Here is a 27799-nt window from a genome sequence, read left to right as displayed (position 1 = left end):
GCCTTCCTTTTCTTTTCAATCTCTATCTGATTATTTATGTTTCTTTCATTTGTTGCTCCGAAAGATTTGAATCCTTCTACCTTTGTGAAAGCAAACTTATATTTCCTTTTTTTTTTTTTTTTTTTTTTTTTTTTTTGAAAATTCCTTTTGGTTGATTATATACTTATACTAATTTTTTTTCTGAATATTATTTATAAGAATAATCTAATATTTGCAAGAATAAGAATCATCCAACATTAATAAATAGGAAAATGACTTGAAATTTCTTAACTTTTAAGATCTCAACCTTAAATTGAGAGTAGAATTTATTAGATAAGATGTTTTTAAAATGAAATAACTTTAAAAAAATGAACATTAAAATTCAAAATGTTAAAATGTTTTAAGCTATATTGTAATAATAAGATAAATATTCAACAAATTTAGTAATAATGATTAAAAATCAGTTATAATTCTTTGGGTTTTTTTTTTTTTTTTTTTTTTTTTTTTTTTTTTTTTTTTTTTTTTGGTTTTTTTCCAACCTAGCCTATCATCTATTTTCTCTTTACTACTTCCACTTAAGTCTCACTCTCCTCTCTTTGGTGGCCAAGATTTTATCAATGGTGGTTACCTCATTTTCACCTTTTTTTTTTTTTACTTTAATTTTATTTATTAGCTCAAGTTACTTATCTAAGTCTACTTAGAATATGTTCTCAAAATTATTTATTTCAATCAATCTTAAATTTCATTTCTTCTTCTTTTTTTTTTTTTTTCTGAGGATTTTGTTACTTCATTTTACAGTATTCTTGATATTTCTTTACTGTCTTTTTTTGTTATTTGGACTTCATACGGTTTGGCAGGTTAATTACTCCAACATTACAATATAACAAACAAGAACAGAATTTCTTCGAAAGGATTCAGTTCATACAGTCATTAGCGTAGCTATAAAAATTGCTTAACCGAAAGAAACCGTCACTTTTCTGCTATATATTCTTTTTCTTGAGAGATTTCTGTTATATATTCTTCACGGATTAGTATTTACGTGTTCTATTTTTTTTTTTTTTGATATGCCCTGCCCTTGCCTGTGATGCAAGGGAATATGCTTGCATGCTCAGCCTACTAATATGGATAACGGGCCCTGTAATCGTATAAACAGAAATTACTAAAATCCAAATATAAAGGACGAACCGTAGATAAGTATATATTATTCTATAAATAACTACGTACCCTCAAACCAACTTTCGAACTAATGGATTATTTTTCAAATGAATCAAATATCTTGTCATTGATCTATTAGCAATAATGGAGTCAGAACGGAGAATTGATTCTTTGATAGAAAGGAAACGTATTGCCAAATTTACACTAGATGTAATAATACAAAGATGATCTGTTCATGCACATAGACAAATTTACTAATCCTTTTCCTTGAGCTAGATAAATAAGGTTCTTTGAATTACTTATAATAGTCAAAAAGCCATTGAATAGATAGTCTAATGCCAAAGTTTGTCTCGTAGAAAATGGCAATATAGCAAGATGGAATAAATTTTATCGTCTTCATCCTCATCCTCGTCTTCATCCTCATCCTCATCCTCATCCTATTAGGAAATCAATGTCAAGACAAAAACCTCAAAGTGCTATACATGAGTTGATATTATCTTTTGTGATTTGAGATTTAAAACTTGAAAATTTAAGATAAAAATATAGAGAAAAACATTTAAAGCCTTAATATTTGTAACGATAATATCGGCATTTGTTGCCCTGTTGATTGATAATCTCTCTGTTTCTTGATTTGGCAAAGTATAAAAGATTGGTTAGGCTAATGAGAGACGAGGAGTAGAGCCAGCTCTGCAAATGTGTAGAAGGGTAGATACAAAGAATTGGAACTGCATGTGCAAGAATTAAAGAAGAATAGATATTTGCTATTACAAAAGGCTGCAAGTGGATTTTAATGCAGAAAAATGAAAAGCATAGGTCGGCAGATGGAGGCTGCAGTTGAGAAAAGGACTCGCGCATATTAACATGGGAGGTAAAAGACAATGACCTCCTCCAATTCTTGTCTCTAGCGCAAAAGGACTTCATATTATACATAATTTTTAAAACCAATTAGGCTTTTCTTTTCTTTTTTCTTTTGTTTTTTAACTTGCAAGATTAAGAGTTATATATATATATATATATATATATGTATCTTTTTCATGCACAGATTCTTATTTCACTGGAATATTTTCTGAGTATCTGGCGTGCCTTTTTTGACCATACCTGCATTAGATTATCTTTGCAAAGAGCTTTCTTTTTCTTTTCTTTTCTTTTTTTTTATTTTTTTTTTATTTTTTGCTTTTTAAGTTGCAGTATGAGTGTTGAGTCTATGATATGTAAAGATATCCTTTAGCCTTAAACCAGCAAGCTTACTAATAACAAAAAAAAAAAAAAAAAAAAAAAAAACAATCTCAAACGTTCATCCCATAATGTTACAAGTTCTTTAAGATGCTAAAGATCGCAATAAAATTTATTCTTTAGAAAATGCATTCACTGAACATTCGTGAAAGCTCACAAATGGGTAAAAAAGGGGAGGAAAAACAAGAAAATATGAGCATACATAACTTAGGAATCAACAAAATTCAGTAGCATCATGACAATGAAATAGTTTAGGATAATAAATCCTTTTATTTTTCACATTTAAACATGGAATCACATGGAGGATTCAGAAATAGTAACATACTACTCCCAGGAGAAAGACAGCGTCTGGAGGGATCCATTTGCAGAAGACCCGTCAGGTACAATCTGAAACATATCCTGGCCATGAAGATTGGCATTGCTACTGCCATCAGAGACTAAAACAGATTCAACTGGCCCACTTCCCATTCCAAGAGCATTAAAGTTCAGGCTTGGGTTCAAGGACCGAGCAGGGGGGTTCAGGTCAGGCTGCACCATGTGGCTCAAGCCAATCTCTCGAGTCTGGGCTGATGGAGATGACAGAAGAGAGAGAGCACGGTTCGAGTCAATAACTCGGTTTGCACCATCAGAGAACATTTTCTGGCTGCTGCAGCTACTACCTAATGTCGAATCAGAATCAAGAATAGTTTGACAAACAGATTCTCGAGGAACTGCAGAAGAGCTAGTACATTGTAAGAATGGGAACTGCTTTCCACTTCTATAGCCCTGAGATAAGGATCCAGGAAAAAGGTTTTTTCCGCTGTTGAAGTTTAGCGAGGATTGACTAGTGTAAAGCATCGGATCATTCTCAGGTTTGACAGCTCCAGTCCATGCAGAGCTCTGAGGACTAGTTGAAAATATTTGAGAGCCACCAAACTGCAAATATCTAGTACCTGAAATGTTGTGCACACCAGCAGTGTTCAGTACCTTTCGTTTTTTTTTTTTTTTTCCTCAATTTGATGGTTAAGAAATAGGGATTAAGAAATAACTACTGAATTAAAATTTCTTGAAGTTGGGAATCGAACCTTCGTGATTGGAAAATAACCTTGCAGAATTTACAGAAACTGAGTCGGGCTGCGGCTTCCTTCGGCGCCGGTTATGTCCATCAAGACGTTTCCTGCAGCTTCGTTTTCCTTCATCAAACTCCACCAAGGAATGAAACCTATAATAGTGACATTGAAAGCAATCAACATTTTCCAAAATTTATATATTCACAGTTGAATAAAAAATTATCTTTGGGGGTTGAGTTGCATCTGCCATGCCCTCGCCAAAAAAAGAAGGGAGGTGTGGGGTAAGGAAAATTGAAGTTGCAACTATAACACTAGAAAACCTGTTATGCAGCTCAGTCATTATACCTCAGAACGGCATTGATTAATGTAACATCCAGAGAAAATTTAAGATCCTTCCTCCATTCAATTATCTGAAATTGACAACACAAATTTAATCTTTTTCCCTTTGAAACATTATGGGACAATTTTTTAGACTTCTCCCAAAATGCAAAAGATGTATTTGCAGGACCACTTTTTAACAATCATCACCAAGTTGCTACCTGCTCTCATGGTAACGAAGCTACAGCATACTGAAACTCTATCAGAGAGAGTTTTACTGTGATGTACCAATTAATGCAGGGGAAGTTGGAGAGCTCAACAGAGTTTCATATGTAGAGCTAGCATGCGCCCCAAGATACAACCATCACATCTAAAGCTACAATACAAACCCATATAAGGTTTTTCCACATCCATGAATCTAATCGAAAAGTTGAAGACTCAAGTACATAGGACTCTATAAACAAAAAGGCTAAGTAACTACATTGATTAAGAGTACACTGGAATTAAAGACAACTTAAATGCTGCTGTACAATTCAATCTCTGTCAGTAGGAAAAGGGTAATCAAGACAAAAACAAAGCAGAGGAATAGATAGAATTCTATGATTTAGAGAATCCTAGCTTTCAAAGAAGCATGATAGTTCTTACCTGCTGCACTGCTGGCAAAACCGTTGCTCCTGACCTTTAATAAAAACCTTAGGGGTTTTAGAGTGGAGCTCGCATACTTTATGTCTTCGATGATAATCCCTGCATTTGCTAAGGTCTGCAATGCACCCATCCACCAAGCATGAAGGGACTTGATTTCCATTGCTAGGTGTTCGAACTCGTTTTGATGATCCAGATGATGATGACTCCATTAAATAGTCCCCTGGACCTGCAAATTTCTCCACCAACTTATCCTGCAAAAGACCTGAATTCCCAAGTTTCAGGTCCACAGAGCAATGCTTGATAGCCTGATGCACTCCTAAGCTACTAGACACAGTAGTTTGAGCAATGTGAGCAATGTTTTGGTTTTCCAATTCAGCTAATCTCCAAGGTGTCTTAAGATTATAGCCCATAGAACATCCTTATCTTGCAAAGGTTGTTTCTTTTTCCCTCCCTTGAACAAAAAAACTTATCCAAGTGATCCACCTAATCAGATTTCGAAAGAATCAATAACAACAACAAAAAACAAGAACAGTTTATTAGAGGGAACAAGAAAATCCATGGGAAAAGATTTCACGTGCATTGAAATGGTTTTCTTGGACATCAACGTGAAGAAATACTCTATACCTTTGCTTTCCAAATTAGATGACAAAATATCCATCCAAATGGACTTGGTTTGTTTAACTTGGAACGAAAGTTTAGAGAAGAAATTTCGAGGAAAGAATTTGAGGAAAAGCGCAGAAAAAGGGGCATAATTGTCATTGCACTTTAACAATAAAGTGCATTTTTAATGCTATTCCAACACTGGTTACCTGTCACATCATGCGAGTCAGCACCTTCATCCCAGCCACAAACAGCAATGAAGATATTTACTTTTCAATGAACAAGTAATTCCATGAATCATTTTGCTTCCAAATACCAAAAACATACTAGTTTATTGATGGACCAAAATACCATGTTTGAATGTGTTAAACCTTTAAACAAGCTGATTATGGGCCAGCAAGGCTGCATCTCAAAAATCAATTATAATCCCAAAAATAAAATTTACTCCTTAAATAATTATTAAAGGAGACATTTTTGTTGGCAAAAAGTTTCCAACACAACTTTATTCTGGTTACAAGGAGAACCACATGTATCACTAACTGTTACTGTTTGAGATTGCTTTCTTTTTTCAGTGTGCTTTTCTTGTACAAAAATAAGTTACTATTGCAATATACAGTGGCTTAAAAAATAAAACCCAGAAAATTACACCGATTCTGCAATTGATAATCACAAGAAACCAAAAATAGACTTAAAAAGAGCAAAAATTTAATGATGGGTACCTGAGAGAACCCAAGAAACCAAGCACAGAAGAGGCAAAAATCCCGACTTTTGGTAGTCTCCAGGCTTTCAAATTGCAGAAGAATCTTGAAAAAGAGGCGGGAAAGGAAACAACTGCAGGTTGAACTATAAACAAGCAAGAATTGGAAATCTAAAATAGTGTGGAAGCAGTTAAACCCCAATTACAGATGATAGAGAAGGACAATAAGAAGAAGAGAAGAAGAAGACATTAATTTTCTGACAACAGTTTGATGAATAGCCTTGAAAGAGAAAGATAGATGTATAGTTTGTCTGCCAAACCTTGAAGCAGGACAGAAAGCAAGAAAGAGATTTAAATTTTTTTTTTTAAAAAAAAAAGTGGTTTTATTGTGAAAATTATTGGAAGAAATAAGGAAAGTGGATAATGTATTCAACTTTGGAACCGTGTGTAAGGGAAAAGGAAAGTGAGGGATTGAAAATAGAAAGGAGGAGACTTTGAAGAGTAAGGAGTTGCTATTTCCAATTCTCTTCCCCTTCCTTTTTAGGCCTGTGGCCCTGTGCTAAGAGAAGAGAAAGAAATAAAATAATGTTATTGGTTAAAGAAATGGGGGAAACAAAAAAATAATAATAATAAGAGCTAAAAAACGAGTGGCAAAAAAAGCGACAGGGTGTAGTTGCTTTCAAATTTTGATAGAGAGAGAAAAGTACAAGGGAGTGGAGAAGGAAAGGTATGAGTTTCTTGTGTTTCACATTCCATAATGTTCCTTCTCGGGGTCTTGACTCATTTTGGAGTCTTGAGCTCTGGTATTATGGGAACTTCCCACCACAAGTCTTTGTTGGTATCTCCTAATATCCGTTGGATTTTGACTGTACGGTTCTCAAGGATTAGAATTTTTACTTTTTAAGTCAACTCAGACACAGTACTTGCCCATGAACAAGAAGCAAAAGAAAAGACTCCACGTCTCCACCTATCTATCCTTTCTTAATGTAGTAGTAATTTTTTTGATAAATTGTCATACTAGAGTTCTAATATAATCAGTTGCCTTGTATTGCAGACTTGTACGGAGAAAGGTTGGATTGTTTAAGATTTGGGAGTAATGGAAATTGGAAAAGGTGAGGTCCATGATTATGCCTTTGATCCACCAAAACTCTGTTAGAGTGCTAACACAGATACATTAATGTCCCCAAATACTGTGTATTTGTGTTATTTGTCGTTTACAATGTGTTATCCATTTCCAAGTTTTCGTAGAGGGGACCCTTGTCTCTGTCCATGACATCTAACCCCCCCTTCCTGCTAGTATAAGGTTAAATAGACCCGGCCCCTATTTCTTTTTTTTTTTTTTTTTTTTTTTTTTGCATTATATTTTTATTATAAACTCAAATTTGCATACAAAGTTAGTAATTCAGAAAAAAAAAAAAAAAAAAAAGCCCTAAACTTGAGATTTTGGGTACCCCTGAACTTTAGGTTGTAATTTATTGGTGACCTACAAGCAGGGGTGTAGAATGTATTCGAATTACTGGATTCCAAGCTGTGGGGAATAAATGTCCCAAAAGCTCGATTTTAGACTTTTTTTTTTTTTTTTCTCTGAATTACAAATTCGAAAAACAAATTTCGGTTTATTTCTATATTTTTTTCTAGTCTAAATTGTTGCCACGACACCTTATTTTCCTTACAAACACATAGTATCGAAGTTAGAGCTTAGAGGGAAGAAACAAAAAAGACGGGAATTCTATTGATATTATCAAATCTGGGCTTATCTGGTTCTCTCGAGTATTGATGAATGAAGAAGAAATAGAAAAACATGTTAAATGGTCCAGCAATGCAAGTTCCTGTGCTAAGTAGCTAATATAAAAGAGATTTTTTCTTCACCAAATCAACCGACAAAAAAGGGTTAGAGATTTCGAGTGATTGTAAAGTCCAAATAAAAGTCATGAATTGAACACCACAATTAACAATATCCATCCAACAAGACTTTACCTCTCCTCTTTCCTTTTGTTTTTTTGTTACATTTACATACTAACCAAAAATATAAATAAATAGAAAAAGCAGCAGGAGGAGTTGATCCACTTTACTTGAAAGATAATGGTCCCTCTACTTCAAAGAGGCAAAACAAGTAATAAAATAAATAAATAGTCCCTAACAAAAGTTCATTTGGTTTGATCATTGATGATATCCATCCAACTCTCTCACCAACTTGTTTAATTGAACTGACCTAAAGTTATTTTACATGCATTATAGCGCCGCACTTAATTTCATTTACAACTCTGGTTCAAAGAGAATATTCCATCGATAGATTATACTAGCATTATGACGAAGCAAAGTATCACCACATTCTAAGACAGGATAAGGCCCTACTACAAATTAAAAAAGAGCAACAATAGTGGTATTTATCTCCTTGATGATGAGGCAGTCACAACTCACAAGAAGCTTTGGATTTGTTTCAATGATTTAGATTTGAAAATGTTTAATTTTGGAATTTAAAATTGAATTCCACTAGAATGAGAAGTAAAGAATTTTCCCACAAGTACCTAAAAAAGAGAATCTTAGGAAATTACTAGAATTTCCATGTGCTTTTACTTAAAAATTCATCCAAGAGCTTAGACCGTTGTGCCAACTTAGCCAGAAATAGAAATGTTTAAACATCAGCTTATTCTCATTCGTAAAAAAAGTACTCATCACCCAATGCGGAATATTCAACTGCGTTAGTGATCTATTAAAATATTGTAGAGTTCATATTTAACAATATATACATATATAGATGCATAAAGTAAGAATATAGTAGACTACACCTCTAATAGGTACATGTGTATATGAATGATAACAAGCTCCACCGTCCTCACCTGAACATAGATTTAAAAGACAAATCAATGAAATTGAATAATGTTTTTCAATAAGATGAACTTTGATTATTTTATGTGAACTATAATGTAATATAATTAAAGGTTTTTTTAATTTATACCATTAGTGTCTTTAGTCCTCAAGAATGGAATACTCACTCGACCTTTTGCTTAAATAGCTAACGTGGAAGATTATTCTGTATGAAAATTTTGCAATTTAGATTCAATGTTCCATCTCAGTTCCCTATCGCAAGGATCACGTAAAACAATTGCATCATTCATCTTTCAATAGAAACTAGAAGTACTTAGTTTGTCTCATAATAAAGGTTGGATTTCAAATCTTCACAAATGTACCCTTTTAAGTATTTCTAATGCAACCAGAAAACAAAATCACATTAGGTCAATAAAACTTATAGATATGGGGCAAAAAATTTCAGCTCCCAGTCTATAGAAGAATGCATCACTTTGCATTTGGGTCTACCTATGCACAATAAACCGCCTATCAGCCCAACGAATCTTTAGCTAATTAATCCAAGTAACATCCAGCTCCATATCTTTAACCAATAGGAGCTCATTTAAGTTCCACAACTCCCAATGCCATTCTTTTTTTGCTCGTCAAATTCTGACTGCAAACCAGAAATTGCGAGTAGGACATTTGACGGGCGTCGAATCCGCCAAAAATAATTAACCTGCTCCCCTACAAAATAAAACTTGTAAATATGGTGAGAAGGATCGAACCCTAGGGATTAGCTTTGTCGAAAATAGACCAAAACTGAAAATAAAATTAAAAATAGATATTGAAACGGGGGAATTTAATAATCGAACTAAACGAATTAAAATTAAATCAAAGAAATAAATGCAATAAAATTAAAAATTGAACCTGAACAATTGATAGAAAATTCAGCCAAGGCATACCGCGGATCGAAAATTTGATTCGAGTGATCATTGATTCAAGATTAATTCCTTAATTCATATTACAGACAAGTTATAGCCAGAAAGAACGTCAACCCAACCAATTCTACCGTAGGAATAGGTTGCTAAGATACGATCTAATAACAACCCCTAATCAACTAGCAATCCTAAGTACGACGAAGGATTTAACTGTTAACCGCTTTAAAATCTAATAGAACCCTGTCCAGATTAACAGAAACTACGAGCATCCATTTAAATCTGATTATATTCTTTCTTAATACAACCTAGAAAGTTCTACCCAATTAAGTTATATTAATTACTACTGCATCAACCTAACCAAACAATTACGGATTTGATTACGCCGAATAGCTATGGAAATTTCTACCAAACAACATAACGGGCCCTGTTAAATCATTCAATAGAATTTCGCTAGGGGATATATTTTCCCAATAAATCACAGAAAGGATATAAATGCAATAGAATAAAGAAATTTAATTAAGTTCAATATAATCTCACAATCGAAATCAAACTTCTACCTTGGTTTAGCCTTAACTGAACAGAACGTTTAGCCACACATGACTATGGAAGAAAACATCCTCACAAGAATTGAAAGTTCGGTAGAAATCTCTCAAAAAATTCTGTCAAATTCGTCACAACCCAAGGGAGGCGGAAGATAATCCACAAAAAGACCTAATTTCGACTTAAATAGCCCCTAGAAGGTGGGGTCCACTAATACAATAAAAATACCCACTAAAACCTGTGTCTAATATCATCCTGTGGCTGTAAAACGTGCTGGAATTAGTTGAAGAAGTCGTGACCAGCCAATAATGTCACAATCAGTCCGCTGGTCTGATTTCCTGCTTAGTCTTGCCCAAGGCTAAGAGCCTAACAACTTGCATTTGTGTTCCAAAATTCCAGCAGCTCCTTCCTTGCTCCAAAACATTTCAATTGTGCTCCTTTTTGCTTCATTCATATCAAATCCAACTTTTCCTAGCATAAAAACAATAAATCAAGTTAAACCACTCTTTTAAGCACAAAATGACACCAAATCAACACAAATATAACAATAAAAGAAAATTGGATTTGCAAGTTATCAAATTTCCCCACACTTATCCCATGCTTGTCCTCAAGCATGACTTAGAATTCGACATCTATTCTATATAGGAGACCACAACTTCACAACGAAACTCGATTCAACATATGCAAAAACCGCAAACAACGCAACATCGCAATTGGATATCAAACCGTCAAAATCATCCCATCATCGTGAACTCAATCGAAAAAGGTTACACTAAGAATTCTGAAAACACTCACGCACACATACGAAGCTTGAATCAACAAATGTTTTATCGAGCAATAATCAAAGCATATAAAATACATTTTCGTAGCTTCAAGAAAACAAGATAATGAACAACCATAAGCTCTCCTCGCGGTTCCCTCTCCACTAATGTAGGACAAGTCTCAACTAAGGATCATCAGGTCTTTTATATGGGTTAGGCTAGGGTAATGGTTACAAAAGAAAAGGATAATGTAAGGCTAGAGAGTAACAAGAAAATAAGTCTTTCACATTAAGTTCAAAGAGCAATGCACGTTATTAACTTTAATGTTTAGATGGCAACAAATGCAACTTCACAAAACAAAACATAACATTGTAGCCTTTCCCTCTATTTTTCTTTTTTTTTTTTTTTATTTTATTGCTGCTGTTTATTTATTCTTTCTTCCTTTCTTTTTTTTTTCTTTTTTCTTTTTTTTTATTTCTTTTCTGATTTTCTTTTCCTTTTTTTTTTTTTCGACATCACAACGACTAATTACATATAAGTCGCTATGACTATTTATTCCAAAACACAAACATAAACACGAAACAAAAATGCATTCGCGCCAAAACTTGAAACTTAAACATGCATGCTCAACAACGATTAAAAAGAGTATTTCCTTGTTCAAAGGTGGTGGGCAAAGAGCTTTTTGTGTTATATGGTTATATTGGGGGTTATGAAAAGAATTTGGAAACACGCATTTAGCATGCTTCGTTGGCTAGAAGGGGTAAGAAGGATGGTAACGTCAAGGTGGGAAAACGTAGAATTTTTTTTTTTTTTTTTTTAGATCGACCAAAGAATGCCTAGATCATTTCCAAAGTCGAGACTCACCTAGGATTTCGCCTCAAGGGAACGTAGAAGAGAGTTCTAGTGTTCGGAAGCTATCCTAAAATTTTTTTTTTTTCAACGATTGCTCTCAAAAACACTTATCAAAAGAGGCTAAGTTTCGAAAACCCGATTTGAGAATTCAAAGTGTAAACAATTTAAACCAAGATTCACGAGTGCAATGACGGTCAATTTCAAGTTATGGTTTTCGCTTGCTAAGTCTTGTCGTCTAGGGCTCTCACAATAGTCAGACCAAGTTTCAAAAGCAAAGTTATCCTCTCTAGATATCCTATAAATTCTAAATCATGTTTAAAGACACAATTAAGTCCCAGAGTAATCCCAAATGCAGCTCAAAAATAAAAAATTTTACTCAAAATATTCATGGGATAAGTGGTAAATAAAAACTCTAGGAGCATTTTTACAAAACAGTCAAAACCGGTCAAGTTTCATACCAAATATGCACATGGCAGCAGCATAAACATAAGCAAGTACTAAGAACAACACATGGCAGTAAAATTAAAAATTTCAGCAAAGATGGTCACATTCCCCTCCCCACACTTACTCCACACATTGTCCTCAATGTGGACTCAAGGCTTAAAATGTAAATAAAAGGTAAAGTTGAAGGAAACTGCCCTGTTGTGAAGGAAACTGCCCTGTTCTAGCCATTAAGAATATTGCTCTTGCTCATCCTGAAATGCAACTGAAAACACAAAAACACAACCAAAAGAAAAACAAAAGAACAAAATGCAAACCAAATGGTTGTTAGTCTGCAAATGTTATTCAGCTTTCTATTACCTCAAAGATGTTAACCAAGCAAAGAGCCAGCAAAGCAAAATCAGTTCAACTTAATAAACAATTCTGCTCAACTATCAATCAAATTTCCAATACTGAACATGGCATTAAAACAACATAGCAAAACAGGCAAGCAAACTTAGTTCAAACAATGACAACAGATTCTAAGTTTTAAGAGCTCATATTCAAAATACTAATTTTAAACCCAATAAATTGATCCCAAATCGCATTGAACACTGAATTTAGTCAATAAAAGCCTAGAATTAAACCCAACTCATAATATTCAGCGATCGAACTCCACTCAGTTATCAATTCCAACTCCAATTTAAACAAAATTCGAATTATCAACAAGCAAGAAAATTATAAAAACGTCCCCTTCAGCAAGTATTGCAAAGTTAAACAATAAAACCCAATAAAAACTTGCGAAACAACAAAACCCATAAATCATAATGTGCTCAAATAACTTCAGCCAACAATCTATAATATAGCTAAGTTCTTCCCTAATTCAAATTCAGCAACAATTGATTAACTAAAAAAAAAACCCAATTGAAATCAATGACAATGCAGTAAATTGGAGCACAGACACTATCTTAAATCACGATTTCTATTCTAATAGGAAGTAAATTAATACCTGTTGCTGAAGTTGGCACGGAGAGGAATCAGATGAGGAAGGAAGACGCTGCTGTTGGGTTTTGCGTCGCGCTGTAGAGTGACGTAGGATTGGGCTAAGGACGAAAAGAAAGTCTGTTTGGGTTTTAGATCGTCGATCGGAGTGACAAAATTCTTGTCGTCGTTCTTCAGAACTCTTGCCGTCGTTCAAGACTCGCAGCCAACGCAGATTTCGTCCAAAGAGCGCCTGCTGCCCCTGTTGTGCCTGCTGCCCCTGTTTGGGTTCTCTTATTCTCTCTTTTTTTTTTCTTTTTGTTTTCTTTGCAGTTGCCGCACAAATATAACCAGTTATTATTATTATTATTATTATTTTTTACCCAGTATAATAACAAAGTAGCTGAATAAAAAAATAAAAAAAAAGTCAAATATACCCTCTTGCTAAAATGAATAAACTCTCTATACTCACCCCAACGAACACAATAAAATACAAAATAAAACAATTTTAACCATGCCATTTAAAAACCCCATAGAAGCTTTGCTATAGACTCTTGAACCCAGAAAAACACAGTGTCCCCAGGTTAGGGACGACACCCTTCATGAAAATTTTTTTTTTTTTTTTTTTCAAAAAAAAAAAAAAATGAAGAAGAAAAAAAAAAATAATGAAAATTCAGAGAAGAAAAAAAAATAAAATAAAATAAAATGAGGCAAAAACTAAATGCTGGGTTGCCTCCCAGTAAGCGCTTGATTTTAACGTCTCCGGCTAGACTTTCTTGAGCTAATCAGCTGTACTCCCCAGACTCTTCGAGCCTCAAATTCTCCGATTGAGTAGCTCCAAAACCTTCATAAAATGGCTTCAATCGATGCCCATTCACCTTAAAAATTTTATTGGTCTCTAGACTTTGAATTTCCACTGCACCATGAGCAAAAACATTAGTAACAACAAATGGACCAGTCCATCTGGACCTTAACTTACCAGGAAATAATTTGAGTTTAGAATGAAATAATAGAACTTTTTGACCAACTACAAAGCTCTTCCTGGATATCATGCCATCATGGAAAGCCTTAGTCTTCTCTTTGTATATTCTGGAGCTTTCATAAGCTTCATTGCGAATTTCCTCAAGCTCTTGCAATTGTAATTTTCGGTTATCACCAGCTTCACCATATTGCATATTGCAGCGCTGAATAGCCCAAAATGCGCGGTGCTCCAACTCGACAGGCAAATGACATGGTTTGCCATAAACTAAGCGATAAGGTGACATTCCTATCGGTGTCTTATACGCTGTCCTATAAGCCCATAAAGCGTCGTCCAGCCTGACGCTCCAATCTTTTCTATTAGGACTCACAGTTTTTTCCAGTATAGACTTCACTTCCCTATTCGAAACTTCTGCTTGTCCACTTGTCTGCGGGTGGTAGGCTGTAGAGACACGATGCGTAATACCATACTTTTTGAACAGATTCTCCATAATCTTGTTACAGAAATGAGTTCCTCGATCACTTATAATTGCTCTTGGAAGTCCGAACCGAGAAAAGATATGGCTCTTGACAAAATTCACTACTGTCTTCGCATCATCAGTCCGGGTTGCCTTAGCTTCAACCCATTTGGACACGTAATCCACTGCCAACAATATATAGCTGTTCCCGAATGATGATGGGAATGGCCCCATAAAATCTATACCCCACACATCAAAAATCTCACAAATAAGAATAGAGGTAAGGGGCATCTGATCTCTACGACTCAAATTACCTGTCTTCTGGCAATTTTCGCAAGATTTGCAATAAATGTACGAGTCTTTAAACATTGATGGCCAGAAAAGTCCACACTCCAGAATCTTGCGAGCTGTTCGTTGAGGACCAAAATGACCTCCACAAGCTGATGAATGGCAGAATTTCAGAATGGATGGCACTTCCACATCCATAACACATCTTCTAATCACCTGGTCAGAACAAAACTTCCACAAGTATGGATCATCCCAAACAAAATACTTAGCATCTCTCTTGATTTTATCTTTTGCAGCTCTAGTTAAATTTTCCGGTAAAGTACCTGCAACTAAATAATTCACTATATCAGCATACCATGGAACAACTTTTTGGAAGCTAAAGAGTTGCTCATCTGGAAAATCATCGTCCAATGGTGATGGCTTTTCATTCAAAATCAACCGGCTAAGGTGATCAGCAACAAGATTCTCGGACCCCTTTTTATCTCTTATCTCTATATCAAACTCTTGAAGCAAAAGAATCCAACGAATCAAACGGGGCTTGGAATCCTTCTTCTTTAACAAATACCTCAATGCTGCATGGTCAGAGAAAACTATCACCTTTGTTCCTAACAAATACGACCTGAACTTCTCCAAAGCAAACACGATCGCCAAAAGCTCTTTCTCTGTGGTAGAGTAGTTGCATTGGGCATTGTCCAGCGTTCTTGATGCATAGTATATGACATGAGGATTCTTCTCAATACGCTGTCCAAGAACAGCCCCTACAGCATAGTTACTCGCATCGCACATAATCTCGAAAGGATAGTTCCAATTCGGTGGTTGGACTATTGGAGCAGAAATGAGCTTCTCCTTCAACATATCAAACGCTTCTCTACACTCCCCATTGAACACAAAAGGCACATCTTTTTGCAAAAGCTTGCAAAGCGGTTGAGCTATCTTTGAAAAATCCTTAATAAAGCGTCTGTAGAAACCTGCATGGCCAAGGAAAGAACGAATCTCCCGCACACTTGCAGGGTAAGGTAAGGATTTAATTACATCAATTTTAGCTTTGTCAACCTCAATGCCTCTTGATGAAACAATGTGTCCTAGAATCAAACCTTGGTCCACCATAAAATGGCATTTTTCATAATTTAGCACTAGGTTTGATTCTATACACCTCTTTAAGACTTTTGTAAGGTTAGTTAAGCATTCATCAAAACAATTACCATAGATAGTAAAATCATCCATAAATACCTCAATAATCTCCTCTACAAAATCTGAAAATATACTAACCATACACCTTTGGAATGTGGCTGGTGCGTTGCAAAGACCAAACGGCATCCGTCGATAAGCAAATGTACCAAAAGGGCAAGTGAAAGTCGTCTTCTCTTGGTCTTCGGGTGCCACTGGTATTTGAAAGAAGCCTGAAAAACCATCAAGACAACAATAATGAGAACGACCAGCTAATCTTTCCAACATTTGGTCAATAAATGGAAGTGGGAAGTGATCTTTTCTTGTGGCTGCATTTAACTTCCTGTAATCTATGCACATCCTCCACCCATTTTGAACTCTTGTAGGAACCAACTCTCCTTCAGCATTCTCCACTACAGTAATTCCTGTCTTCTTAGGCACTACCTGTACGGGGCTTACCCATTTGCTATCAGAAATCGGGTAAATCATACCAGCATCTAACAACTTCAGTATTTCCTTCTTCACCACCTCCATCATAGGTGGATTCAACCTCCTTTGAGCTTCTCTTGTGGGTTTGCTTCCTTCTTCTAGAAGAATCTTGTGCATACAAGTTGATGGACTCAACCCTTTAATATCTGCTATTGTCCATCCTATGGCCTCTTTATGCTCCCTAAGAACTTGAACCAAGCACTCTTCTTCAACCTCACTAAGTTTGCTTGAGATGATAACAGGCAGTGTGTCTCCATTCCCCAAAAATGCATATTTTAAGTGGCCGGGCAGCGGTTTCAACTCTAACTTGGGTGCCTGCAAAACAGATGGTAAAAGCTTCTCATGGTGAGAAGGCAAAACAATATGGCTGTGGCTGCTTGTTAGGGGCTGATTTGTCTCCATCTCACACACAATTTCCTGTACATTTTCATTAACCAAGAAGGTTTCCTCAATCTCTTTAATACTGTCCATATTAATATTCCTGCAAAGCACTAAATCAAGCTCGTCAACAGCATTTAATTCAAACATTTCTTGTGCTAAAGGATCAATTGCATCAATAGAACAAATACTAGACACATCACTAGGGTACTTCATAGCCTCATAAACATTAAATTCGACTTTCTCACCATCGAACTCCATAGATAATGTGCCTTCATAAGCATCAATTTTTGTCCTTGCAGTGCGGAGAAAAGGTCTCCCAAGCAATAAATCAGCTACAGTCGAGGATTTATCATCCTCCATATTAAGTACATAAAAATCTGCTGGAAAAATTAAATCACCAACCTGAACCAAAACATCTTCTAGCAATCCCACGGGATACACTATAGACCTGTCTGCCAATTGAATAATAATACGCGTTTCTTTCAAGGGACAACCCTTGAAAGATGAGTAGATAGATAAAGGCATGACATTTATAGAAGCTCCTAAATCACACATAGATCTCTTAATCCCTACATTGCCTATTTTACAAGGAATAGCAAACATACCTCGATCTTTACACTTTGGTGGGAGTCTCTTCCTTTGAATCATGGCGGAGCAAACTTCACCCATCTCTACCTTCTCAACACTATCTACCTTCCTTTTGTTGGTACAAAGTTCCTTGAGAAACTTTGCGTACTTCGGTATTTGCTTAATAGCATCCAATAATGGAATATTCACCTCCACCTTGCGAAAGGTCTCCAAAATGTCTTTCTCTTCACTTTCCTTCCTTGTTTTAACCAATCTCTCGGGAAAAGGAGGCTGAACAGTAAAGGTTTGGGGCTGCCGTACTTCAGGCTGTTCGGAAGGCCCATTTCGGTGAATTTCTACCTCCTTTTCAGCTTCTTCCTTAGAACTGCTGCTGCCTTTTTTAGGGGCTGCTGTGTTTAGCTCTTTACCACTCCTCAAAGTGATCGCACTTGCATTTTCCCTTGGGTTTACCACCGTTTGGGAAGGAAGCTTCCCTTGTGTTTCCAATCTACTCAAGGAAGATGCAAGTTGACTAATTTGTTGTTCCATATTCTGCATTCCCTTTCTTGTTTCTTGCTGGAATTCTTGTTGAGAAGTGGCAAGTGACCTCACAATATCTTCCAATGGTATTTTTGGGGGAGGAGCTTGTTGAGGAGGTGGTCTAGCTGGTTGGTATCCTTGGAAATTTTGGTAGTGGCTTCCATAGCTAAGATTAGGATGATTCTTCCAAGTACTATTGAAGGTGTTACCCATCGGTCTTTGGGGCTGCCCGAAATATCCTCCCATAGCGTTAACTTGCTCTTGATCACCATACCATGATGGACATGTGTCAGTTGGGTGATCGCTGCAACATACCTCGCACACACTTCTCTTCACAGGTTGCCCTGCAGCAATAGATTTAACAATAGAGGTTAGTTCATTCAGTTGAGACTGAATGGAAGAATTACATACCTGATATAGCTTCCTGGAGGGTTCTTCAACTTGGCCAAATTGTTGTGAATTGGCGGCCATAGTGGAAATAATTTCTCTTGCTGCGAGTGGAGTCTTGTTAACAAGTGCTCCCCCACTAGCTGCATCAACCATCTTTCTTTCCATGTCAAGCATCCCTTCATAAAAGTACTGTATTAGGGACTGTTCAGACATCCCATGTTGCGGGCAGGCTGCACATAACTTCTTGAATCTCTCCCAATAGTCATAAAGACTCTCTCCAGCCTTTTGTCTAACCCCACAAATTTCTCTTCGTATGATGGCTGCCCTAGAAGCGGGAAAATACTTGTCCAAGAATGCTCGGGCCATATCAGGCCATGTGGTGATGGAACCTGGAGGTAGATTAAGCAACCACTCCTTAGCAGCATCTTTAAGAGAGAATGGGAATGCTCTCAACTTAATTTGCTCTTCAGTTACCCCCTGCGGTCTCATGCTAGAACAAACTCCATGGAATTCCTTCAAGTGATTATGCGGGTTTTCAGTCTTTATTCCATGGAAAGCCGGAAGTTGATGAATCAGACCCGATTTAAGCTCAAATGGCACTTCCAACTCCGGGTAAGTAATACACATAGGCTGCTGCTCTACAGGGGCAGCCTGTAGCTCTCGAACAGTGCGGTTTTCAGCCATAACTTCCTCTTGGTCAATTTCTGCAAGAATCTCTTCCTGCTCTAGACTTTCTTCTTTGGTTTCAGCTGTAAAATCAAGGTGACCAGCTGCTGGACTTTCCGGTTCAGTTCCGGAAATCGATTCGGCCCACTTTCGCTCTTTCGCTTGTCTCCTTAGTGAGCGGGCTGTTTTCTCTATCTCAGGATCAAATAATATTGGCAAATTTTCAGACCTGGTCATTCAAAAAGACAACAAACAGTAAAGTTAACTAGTCCCCGGCAACGGCGCCAAAATTTGACGGGCGTCGAATCCGCCAAAAATAATTAACCTGCTCCCCTACAAAATAAAACTTGTAAATATGGTGAGAAGGATCGAACCCTAGGGATTAGCTTTGTCGAAAATAGACCAAAACTGAAAATAAAATTAAAAATAGATATTGAAACGGGGGAATTTAATAATCGAACTAAACGAATTAAAATTAAATCAAAGAAATAAATGCAATAAAATTAAAAATTGAACCTGAACAATTGATAGAAAATTCAGCCAAGGCATACCGCGGATCGAAAATTTGATTCGAGTGATCATTGATTCAAGATTAATTCCTTAATTCATATTACAGACAAGTTATAGCCAGAAAGAACGTCAACCCAACCAATTCTGCCGTAGGAATAGGTTGCTAAGATACGATCTAATAACAACCCCTAATCAACTAGCAATCCTAAGTACGACGAAGGATTTAACTGTTAACCGCTTTAAAATCTAATAGAACCCTGTCCAGATTAACAGAAACTACGAGCATCCATTTAAATCTGATTATATTCTTTCTTAATACAACCTAGAAAGTTCTACCCAATTAAGTTATATTAATTACTACTGCATCAACCTAACCAAACAATTACGGATTTGATTACGCCGAATAGCTATGGAAATTTCTACCAAACAACATAACGGGCCCTGTTAAATCATTCAATAGAATTTCGCTAGGGGATATATTTTCCCAATAAATCACAGAAAGGATATAAATGCAATAGAATAAAGAAATTTAATTAAGTTCAATATAATCTCACAATCGAAATCAAACTTCTACCTTGGTTTAGCCTTAACTGAACAGAACGTTTAGCCACACATGACTATGGAAGAAAACATCCTCACAAGAATTGAAAGTTCGGTAGAAATCTCTCAAAAAATTCTGTCAAATTCGTCACAACCCAAGGGAGGCGGAAGATAATCCACAAAAAGACCTAATTTCGACTTAAATAGCCCCTAGAAGGTGGGGTCCACTAATACAATAAAAATACCCACTAAAACCTGTGTCTAATATCATCCTGTGGCTGTAAAACGTGCTGGAATTAGTTGAAGAAGTCGTGACCAGCCAATAATGTCACAATCAGTCCGCTGGTCTGATTTCCTGCTTAGTCTTGCCCAAGGCTAAGAGCCTAACAACTTGCATTTGTGTTCCAAAATTCCAGCAGCTCCTTCCTTGCTCCAAAACATTTCAATTGTGCTCCTTTTTGCTTCATTCATATCAAATCCAACTTTTCCTAGCATAAAAACAATAAATCAAGTTAAACCACTCTTTTAAGCACAAAATGACACCAAATCAACACAAATATAACAATAAAAGAAAATTGGATTTGCAAGTTATCAACACTTTCTTGCCAACCTACCAAATTTATGGGATAAAACTGAAGGGTCAACAACCAACCATCTGGTATTACCCAATTGGTGAATTCTTGAGGATAAAGGTGAAACTCCAAATTAATTACAATATGTCCGCCCCTTAGCTACCCAAAAAAAAAAAAAATACTGTAATTAATTAATTAATTCCAATAATTCCAGTTGTCCACTGTCTTCTCAACGACAAACAAAGTCCAACTGTTAAATGTTATAATAGGACAATCTGGGTTCAGTGATAGAATGAGGAAAACGCTTTTAGCCCTTTCCACTAGTGGACAAGTTTTGCGTCTTTTACCGATAAAAACGTCAAAGCCTAGGAGTCGCTTGTGAGTGGAAAATCCGGGTAAGTAAATATTAAACTAGTTCAAATTGACTTATTGCCCTACTATTTGGCATTTGTGGGTCCATCATATGACCAATAGAACTACAGTACACGTGATGAAACAGGTTTCTTATGAAGAAGTTCAGAAAATGACAAACCTGCGAAGGGCAGCAGAAGCAGCAAATTATCAGTGGCTAGTAGATTCTCCTTACTCTGAGGAATGGATCTGCAACGAATAACATACTATTAAGCGTATTGTTCCCCATTTTTGATGTAGTAAAGCGACAAATGCTTTTAAAGCTTTCCCAGTTAATGACTCAGGACCGGCCAGAATGGATACAAAATCTCAAATCACGAGGCTTTGGAGCCAAAATCCATTGCAAGTACAAGACAAGCACTCAAAAAATAGCAGGTCAGGTTGACATCACTAGAACAGAAATATTAATAAAATTGATTTGGAAGATTTGGTAGATCTTGACCAAACATAATGAAGATAATAAATGAGAATTTTTTTTCTTATTATTCTAGTACTTGTTACATTCTATTATTATAATCTCTCAGACATCCTGTGGTTGTGATTACGCAACCTATGTGGAGTAAAGCAGGACCATAAAGATCATTCAGATAGGCAAGTGTGAAAATGATAACATAATAATCAAATTATGAAGTTTTTTTGACCATCCAAAGAGGACTTGCAGATACAAAGCAAACATCTAAAGTCGCAGGTCAGATTAAGCTTTAGGTCTGTCACAATAATGATGTCTACAATCCTCAACTGAGGGAACACATCAATCCTATTCACTGCAACACAATGCCTGGTACCCAGTAAATGTTTGAATTACAGTTACATAGGGATGAAAAACAAATGCAGGACAATGGGATTTCCTCGATAAAATATCCCTCGTACAGATTAAAAAAGTCTTACTATTACGAGGTTAATCAAAGTTCAAACATCATATTTAGCATCTACCTTGGATTTAATGATCTTTTGGCTGTCATTGAAGTACTGATTGGGATGGTTAATCCCAGCATCACATGATAAGCCATGAACAGCTTCAAATGACAACGTGCACGCCAACTGCATGTTTACCAGGTCAATCATGTAAATCCGTGTATTAAAATGGATAAAGCACTTGGGGGTATAATCAGACGTTAACTACCAATCTCGTTACCTGATAATGTCTATTTCGCACTTTGTCAACTACATCCTCTACAGCGCCACTGTTTACTCCCATTCTAAAGAGTGCAGCCCTCAAATTCTCTTCACTGCATGCCGAACAAAATTTGAATATACATATGGCAATCAAATAAAAAAGATCACGCGAGTCCCACACACACACACACGCACACATGTGACATCACAACGAATAATGTGTAATTTTTTTTATCAATTGATAAGTATCAAGATTTAGAATAACTAATTGATTCCATGGGTCTTATCATCAATTTCACCATTTATGGAACTAAGACACTCTAGCACTTGGTAAGTATCTCTCACTGGAATTCTGAAATGAATCACCCCAAAATATTAGTGTTTCTGGTTGGTTATCCATACTCCATAATTTGGATGTTCCCTAATCCATAAAAACAATGAGAATTGCAATATACTGATGATAAACAAAGCTGAGGATTTTTTATTATACAAGACGCCTAGTCACAGACCCTCGTCAAGATGAGTTATCATTCTGATGTGTCTAAGTTCATGTCCTCAAAAACATCAAGTTTATAGAGAATTAACCTAAAATGTCGATAAGGGCAGCCATGATGATCTCCAACACCAGGAATTGAAGATATTATCTTTTGACAAGAATAAGGCGTATAATCCTGCAATAATGAAAACACAAACAAAAATTTGAATCCAGATGGCACAATTACCCAAATTTAAATAGCCCACCCCCCCCCCCCCCCCCAAAAAAAAAAAAAGGAAAAAAAAATTTCTGATAAGAACCATGGCCTAATAGAATCTATTATGAAAGTGGCATTATATTCAACATGTGAATAAGAAACTATGCTGATAGTTTCAATATCTTACTGTTCTCTTTCCCTCTTTTCCATAATTGTGGCGTATGCTGTAGGCGTATTCTTTGTCAAACTTTTCTGCGCCAACCTACAGTAGATTAAAGATGATGCAATTAGTGGTTAGTATGTTGTTTCCAGTCCCCAGCACACCATACTACATTCCCAATACAGCATTCCAAAATAACATTGCATGCACATCCAAACTGCCAGGAGACTGGAGAATGGGAGAGAGTGATTTATGCCTCTAATGCATCATTATCCTTGAAACAGTTTTACTAGAATAACAAAAACAAAAAGAGATTATAATTAAAGAAAAATCAATACCAGCATTATTGCAGACAATGTGTATAGGTTACACTTACTTTTTGGGAGAACTCTGCTTTCCAGAATGCAAGAGCATCATCCAAATTCAAGCCAATGCCCTAAAGTATAGATAAAGGAAATTCTTAAAAATTGCAAACACTACTTAATTAGGAAAACATATCAATGACTTCCATATTGAAACTCCTTATCTGATTCATGGATCATTCCCTACTTAATTGCACTTGCAAATCTTACTGCTTGAAATTCACAGATGAGATGTGAATTCAGAGTAGAAAACAACAGAATGAACTCAAGTATGATGAGTACGGAGAGCACGTTTACTTTAAATAGTTAAAAACGTGTGATCGATATAGAACACTCAAAATGATCAGAGGGAAGGAAGGGAGCAACTAGGACAAGTAATGCTTCTGAAGCGTCATGCCTGCCTATATTTATCAAGGCAGAGTAGCAAATCATAGACAAGAGGAGAAAAATACAACCTTGAGGAAAAGACCTAATTGCATCCTCCCTCCATGCTTTAGATGATGATCCTCTCTGAGCTGCAAAATATAGCACAGAATACTAAATGAATAGATAAAAAAAAATCATGAACATCTTGGAAGAAGTAAAATTTTAATGAACTTGTTTGAAATATCAGAACTCCTTACTTTTTCAAACAGTTGTCGCATGCATAGAGGGAATGAACTATTAGCTACTGCATCAATATCTTTAATTGATATGTCACCAAATTCTTTAGGCTGTAAAGGTAGTCAACCAAATTTTTCTTAAGTTACTTGAAATTATGACTTGAGAGTACATAACTGAGCACAGCCATAAGTACCTGAGAATAGTCAGGACCCAGATAGCTTGTGCATAGAGCTTCCACAATCTAAAAGATACCGAAACATTGTGACAAACATCACATTTAAAAAAAAACATGACCAATATAATTCAACATGATCATGATTGAACACTTACAGGAGTTAAGCGATCTTTCTCATTTTCTCTGATCATTGATGTCCATTTCCTGCAAATAAAACACCCGCATTGTAAAAGTTGAGGTATGTGAAAGAATCCAAACATTATGCCTTGCACAATACCACAAAGATTGTCACATCAACCAGCATAACCTCAGACATAATATGCTTCTGCATTTGTCGAATTCTTCACTACATTCATTGAATAGTAAAGATAGGAGCAGATATTGCATTCAAACATAAACTATAAGATAGTATTTGAAACATCAAACCAACAATAGTGACCTGTTTGTTAGAATGAGTGTCTTTGATAGTAAACTGCGAAATTGTGTCACAACAAGGGAGACAACCTAAAAAATGAAAGTTAACAACATCAATCAGAAATTATAACTGAAAGTTTAAAGGTCTACATGCAAAAGTTCAGACACAGAGAATTACCTGATTCATAGCAACATAAGCATAACCTTTGCAAATAAAAACTCTACGACCCGCTACAAGTTCTGGAACTTCCTCGAATGGTACCTGCAGCAAAGCAGGTGAAATGAATATTACTATCAACTTCAAGTTAGAGAAACATACCAATACTGCTAGGATTCAAACATGGGGAGGATCTTTCTAGTCAAACATGTCAAATCCTTAAATTTGAAACCCTACTTTGAGACCTTCAATTACTTTCTGAAATCATGCCAGCCAAAATAGATTGTAAGGATTGACACTAATATATTTTCTGTCCATTCATATAGCAACACAGTGTCACTGTTCACATGACTGATAATTTGGCCCAAGGAACTACATTAACCAATATGTTGGTAGTAAAAATGCTATGACTAAAATCATAAATATATGCAAAGTTTTTTCATGTTCCTATCAACTACCATGAGTTCGCTTAATCATAGATAACTAAAGCTGCAAATCTCATACAGATAGGATGAAGCAATCAAGCAACATGGACAAAAACAATCAAGCAACATGGACTAACCTTGTAGTATATTGCATCAGCTGCAAAAAGAAAAAGGGAAAAAAAAAGAATTAGAGTTCAAATAAAAAAAAAAGAAAAATAAATTCTCGGTACCAAGTTTTGGTGTGCTACCAATGACTATTTGACTAAGGGAACAGAACCTAATTTTCCTCTTAAACTATGCTCCAACATTATAATTTTGGCTCATAAGATAGCGCCCAAATATGTCTTTCAGTTTCATATAGAGTAGCTTCAACTCTTAAACCCAGACTTTATGCCTGTTCTATGATCAATAAAAGGCAGGTTAACTACTTGGATACAAGGTTTCGAATATAGAGAAAGTAGAGTTTGTTCCAAGAAAAACCAAAAGAATTAGTGGACTAACATAAGATCATTCAGCTGTTGTGCAAACAAAACCACAAACAATATCAAGGTGCTTGCTCAACCTTATTTGCCAGTAAGCCAAGTAACAATGCAATTTTGACAGAATCAATAGTAGGCTCCTCCTTAATTGCATATCAACATCACAAATCGGTTTCTTACACAGAGGTTTCAGAATGCTCAAAAATTCTCTCAGCATGGATCTTGTTAAGAAGATAAACTACCAAAAAAACTGCTGTGATACAAAAACTATGCAGCATTTTGGTAGGGCAACAAAATCTCATCAATGACAAAGCCTCAAGAATAGGTGACATTTGTTATACTAGATAAATACAGCACATAAAGTATAATTCCAATGAGCAATAAACAGAATTACAAATGAGAATGAATAAGATATAAACAGTTTTACAGTGAGTATTCACAAGATTTAAAATGAAAGGCCAATGAAGCCAACTAGTGATATGATCTTACAAGAAGGTATAGGCTGACCAATTGAACGAGCAACTTGAACCAACTTTTCCTTTACACCCTGAGATAAAATAGTAACAGTAGAAAAATCTAACATTAAACTTAAAAATTTTAAAAAGTAGGTAGCGCATGTACATTTAAAAGGAATAAGAAATGTGTATTGCAAAACGCAAGCAGATTGATTGAGCAAGTGGATGCAACATGACAAACCTCGATTTCTGCACCAGGAACTGCCTTGTATGGAAGTCCAAATTCTGCAAATAGAGCTCTCTAAAACTTGCAATCAATAAGAAGCCAACTCAAATAGAGAACAAAAAACAATAATAAAATAAATCTATCTATCTCACCTGAGCTTCAGCAGTCAAAAGGCGAAATCGATTGCGAAAGAGCGCAGTCTCCATGGAAAGAAACCATTTCCTGAGGTCCTCCCTAATGAGCAAGTAACAAAACAAAAATTCTGCTAATAAGTAGAAGAATTCAAAAATGTCACAACTGTAGTTTAAATAACCAAATGATAATTTACAAATTCCAAAAAGAAAAAAAAAAAAAAAGAACAAAATAATAATTCACCAAAAGCCTACGTTCTACAATACGCAAGACGCAAAACAAAGTGAGATATAACGTCCTTGTTGAGTACTTCAGATGCCTGTGAATGCTTCATATTTACTTTCCATAGATCTTTTACCTGTTCAAGAAAAAATCAACAAACAAATAAGGTTTGGCCTAAAAAGAGGAATTTCATTTTAATAGTAACAATTGAAAGTAAGTACCAATTTTTCCATTTCTTCTGGCTTTTTGCCGCGAGATAATCCATCAGATATACCTTTAAGAACTGCAATTTCAAGTAATAAATTAAATCATATATATCTAGTGTAGGAGTATGTAATAAAAATTCGACCCTAGAAACGGATTTTGCATACAAAAATGATACTAGCAAGAAAGATCGAAGCAGAAATGATAAGGAAAAGTGACCTCGAAGGCGATCCATGGCGTAAAGCTCGAAATCTTCGAGTCTAACTTCAAGAGACGGAGCAGAGCGGTAAAGAGGGAGTGTTGAAACGACGTCATTTGTTGGAGGCTTCCACTGAGGTCTTACTATCTCCATTTTTGTCCAAAGATTTTTCGTTTCCCTCTCTTAAGCCTCTCACAGTACACACAATACTGAATAAATTCTGCGAGAGAAGAAAGAAGGTAGATTTGATTCTTCCTTCTTTTTTCTCTTCTCTGCCTGGTCAGTGCGAGTTTTATTCGCGCGCCAATAGGGGAAGTGAAATTGGCGGGAAACGCATCAGCGAAGCTCCTGCTCGGTTTTGGGCCTCTATTTGGACTGTGAAGTGGACTACTGTGGGCAGAAGCGGGTAAGCAACAGAGTTAAGTTTTTTCTTTTGTTTTTTTTTTTTTCCCTTGTTTTTATTTTATTAAACTAAAATCATTTGAGATGACACGTAATTTTTTGCCTCCGACGGAAATATTTCTCTGCCTAACGGGGGAAACTCTTGGTCCGGCAGAAAAAAATCCTTCGTCATTTAACTTTCACGATGGATAATTGGGATCGCGTTAGCTAAAAGACTTGCATAAAGAGCAGACAGGATAACCGCCGGCGAAACAATGGTATACGACAACGACAGAGCTCATTTTGATTAGATCAATGGAATTAGATAAACAAATTATGAGCGATATTGTCAGACTGCTTGTTCCTTTCGTTATACATGTCTCTTGATCGATGAAATGCCTCAAAGAAAAAGTTTGATTAATGTAAACAGTTCGAATGATATGGACGCCATATACTACGAAATATTGTGGAAAAAAACATAG

General features: G+C 35.9%; 3 protein-coding genes, 1 long non-coding RNA gene and 1 other non-coding gene across 10 annotated transcripts; 2 read left to right on the top strand and 3 right to left on the bottom strand.

Moving 5' to 3' along the window:
- Positions 1 to 2544: 2544 nt before the first annotated feature.
- On the bottom strand, positions 2545 to 6432 carry LOC105644836 (squamosa promoter-binding-like protein 16). 3 transcript variants are annotated; one of them, XM_012230324.4, is made up of 4 exons: positions 5699 to 6432; positions 4380 to 4862; positions 3432 to 3568; positions 2545 to 3299 (listed from the first exon to the last, which is right to left on the bottom strand). In XM_012230324.4, the coding sequence occupies exons 2-4, from the start codon at positions 4787 to 4789 to the stop codon at positions 2692 to 2694; spliced, it is 1155 nt and encodes a 384-aa protein (XP_012085714.1). In that variant the 5' UTR covers positions 4790 to 4862; positions 5699 to 6432; the 3' UTR covers positions 2545 to 2691. The 3 variants fall into 3 exon arrangements, with proteins under 3 accessions (XP_012085714.1, XP_037495875.1, XP_037495874.1); XM_037639947.2 differs by having other exon boundaries at positions 4380 to 4641; positions 5699 to 6430; XM_037639946.2 differs by lacking the exon at positions 5699 to 6432 and adding an exon at positions 5004 to 5669.
- A 1985-nt stretch (positions 6433 to 8417) lies between these two features.
- Positions 8418 to 27230, bottom strand: EMB2813 (DNA primase, large subunit family). 4 transcript variants are annotated; one of them, XM_089719477.1, is made up of 21 exons: positions 26957 to 27230; positions 26755 to 26816; positions 26566 to 26669; positions 26332 to 26413; positions 26195 to 26254; positions 25988 to 26045; positions 25157 to 25176; positions 24616 to 24699; positions 24463 to 24527; positions 24179 to 24227; positions 24042 to 24089; positions 23869 to 23958; positions 23701 to 23760; positions 23260 to 23319; positions 22911 to 22985; positions 22617 to 22702; positions 22051 to 22144; positions 21849 to 21956; positions 21037 to 21104; positions 20547 to 20663; positions 19899 to 20420 (listed from the first exon to the last, which is right to left on the bottom strand). In XM_089719477.1, exons 1-19 carry the CDS (start codon positions 27087 to 27089, stop codon positions 21087 to 21089), a joined length of 1356 nt encoding a protein of 451 aa, XP_089575603.1. In that variant the 5' UTR covers positions 27090 to 27230; the 3' UTR covers positions 19899 to 20420; positions 20547 to 20663; positions 21037 to 21086. The 4 variants fall into 4 exon arrangements, with proteins under 4 accessions (XP_089575604.1, XP_089575603.1, XP_089575602.1 ...); XM_089719478.1 differs by lacking the exons at positions 19899 to 20420; positions 20547 to 20663 and adding an exon at positions 8418 to 8516; XM_089719476.1 differs by lacking the exon at positions 20547 to 20663.
- Positions 13744 to 19526, bottom strand: LOC149497272 (uncharacterized). Its single transcript, XM_089718842.1, has one exon. It carries the CDS (start codon positions 19117 to 19119, stop codon positions 13744 to 13746), a length of 5376 nt encoding a protein of 1791 aa, XP_089574968.1. The 5' UTR covers positions 19120 to 19526.
- Positions 18428 to 18534, top strand: LOC149497273 (small nucleolar RNA R71). The gene has a single exon (XR_016320287.1). It is a non-coding gene; the product is annotated as a small nucleolar RNA R71 (small nucleolar RNA).
- On the top strand, positions 27220 to 27738 carry LOC149497271 (uncharacterized). Its single transcript, XR_016320122.1, has 2 exons — positions 27220 to 27342; positions 27493 to 27738. It is a non-coding gene; the product is annotated as an uncharacterized LOC149497271 (long non-coding RNA).
- Positions 27739 to 27799: the final 61 nt, after the last annotated feature.

Source organism: Jatropha curcas, chromosome 3 (genome assembly GCF_041381405.1).
Source record: "Jatropha curcas cultivar XTBG-Jc1 chromosome 3, XTBG_Jcur_1.0, whole genome shotgun sequence".
NCBI classification, from domain to species: domain Eukaryota; kingdom Viridiplantae; phylum Streptophyta; class Magnoliopsida; order Malpighiales; family Euphorbiaceae; genus Jatropha; species Jatropha curcas.
Note: the sequence above shows the minus strand (reverse complement) of the source record. Positions and strands in the feature narration are given on the sequence as shown.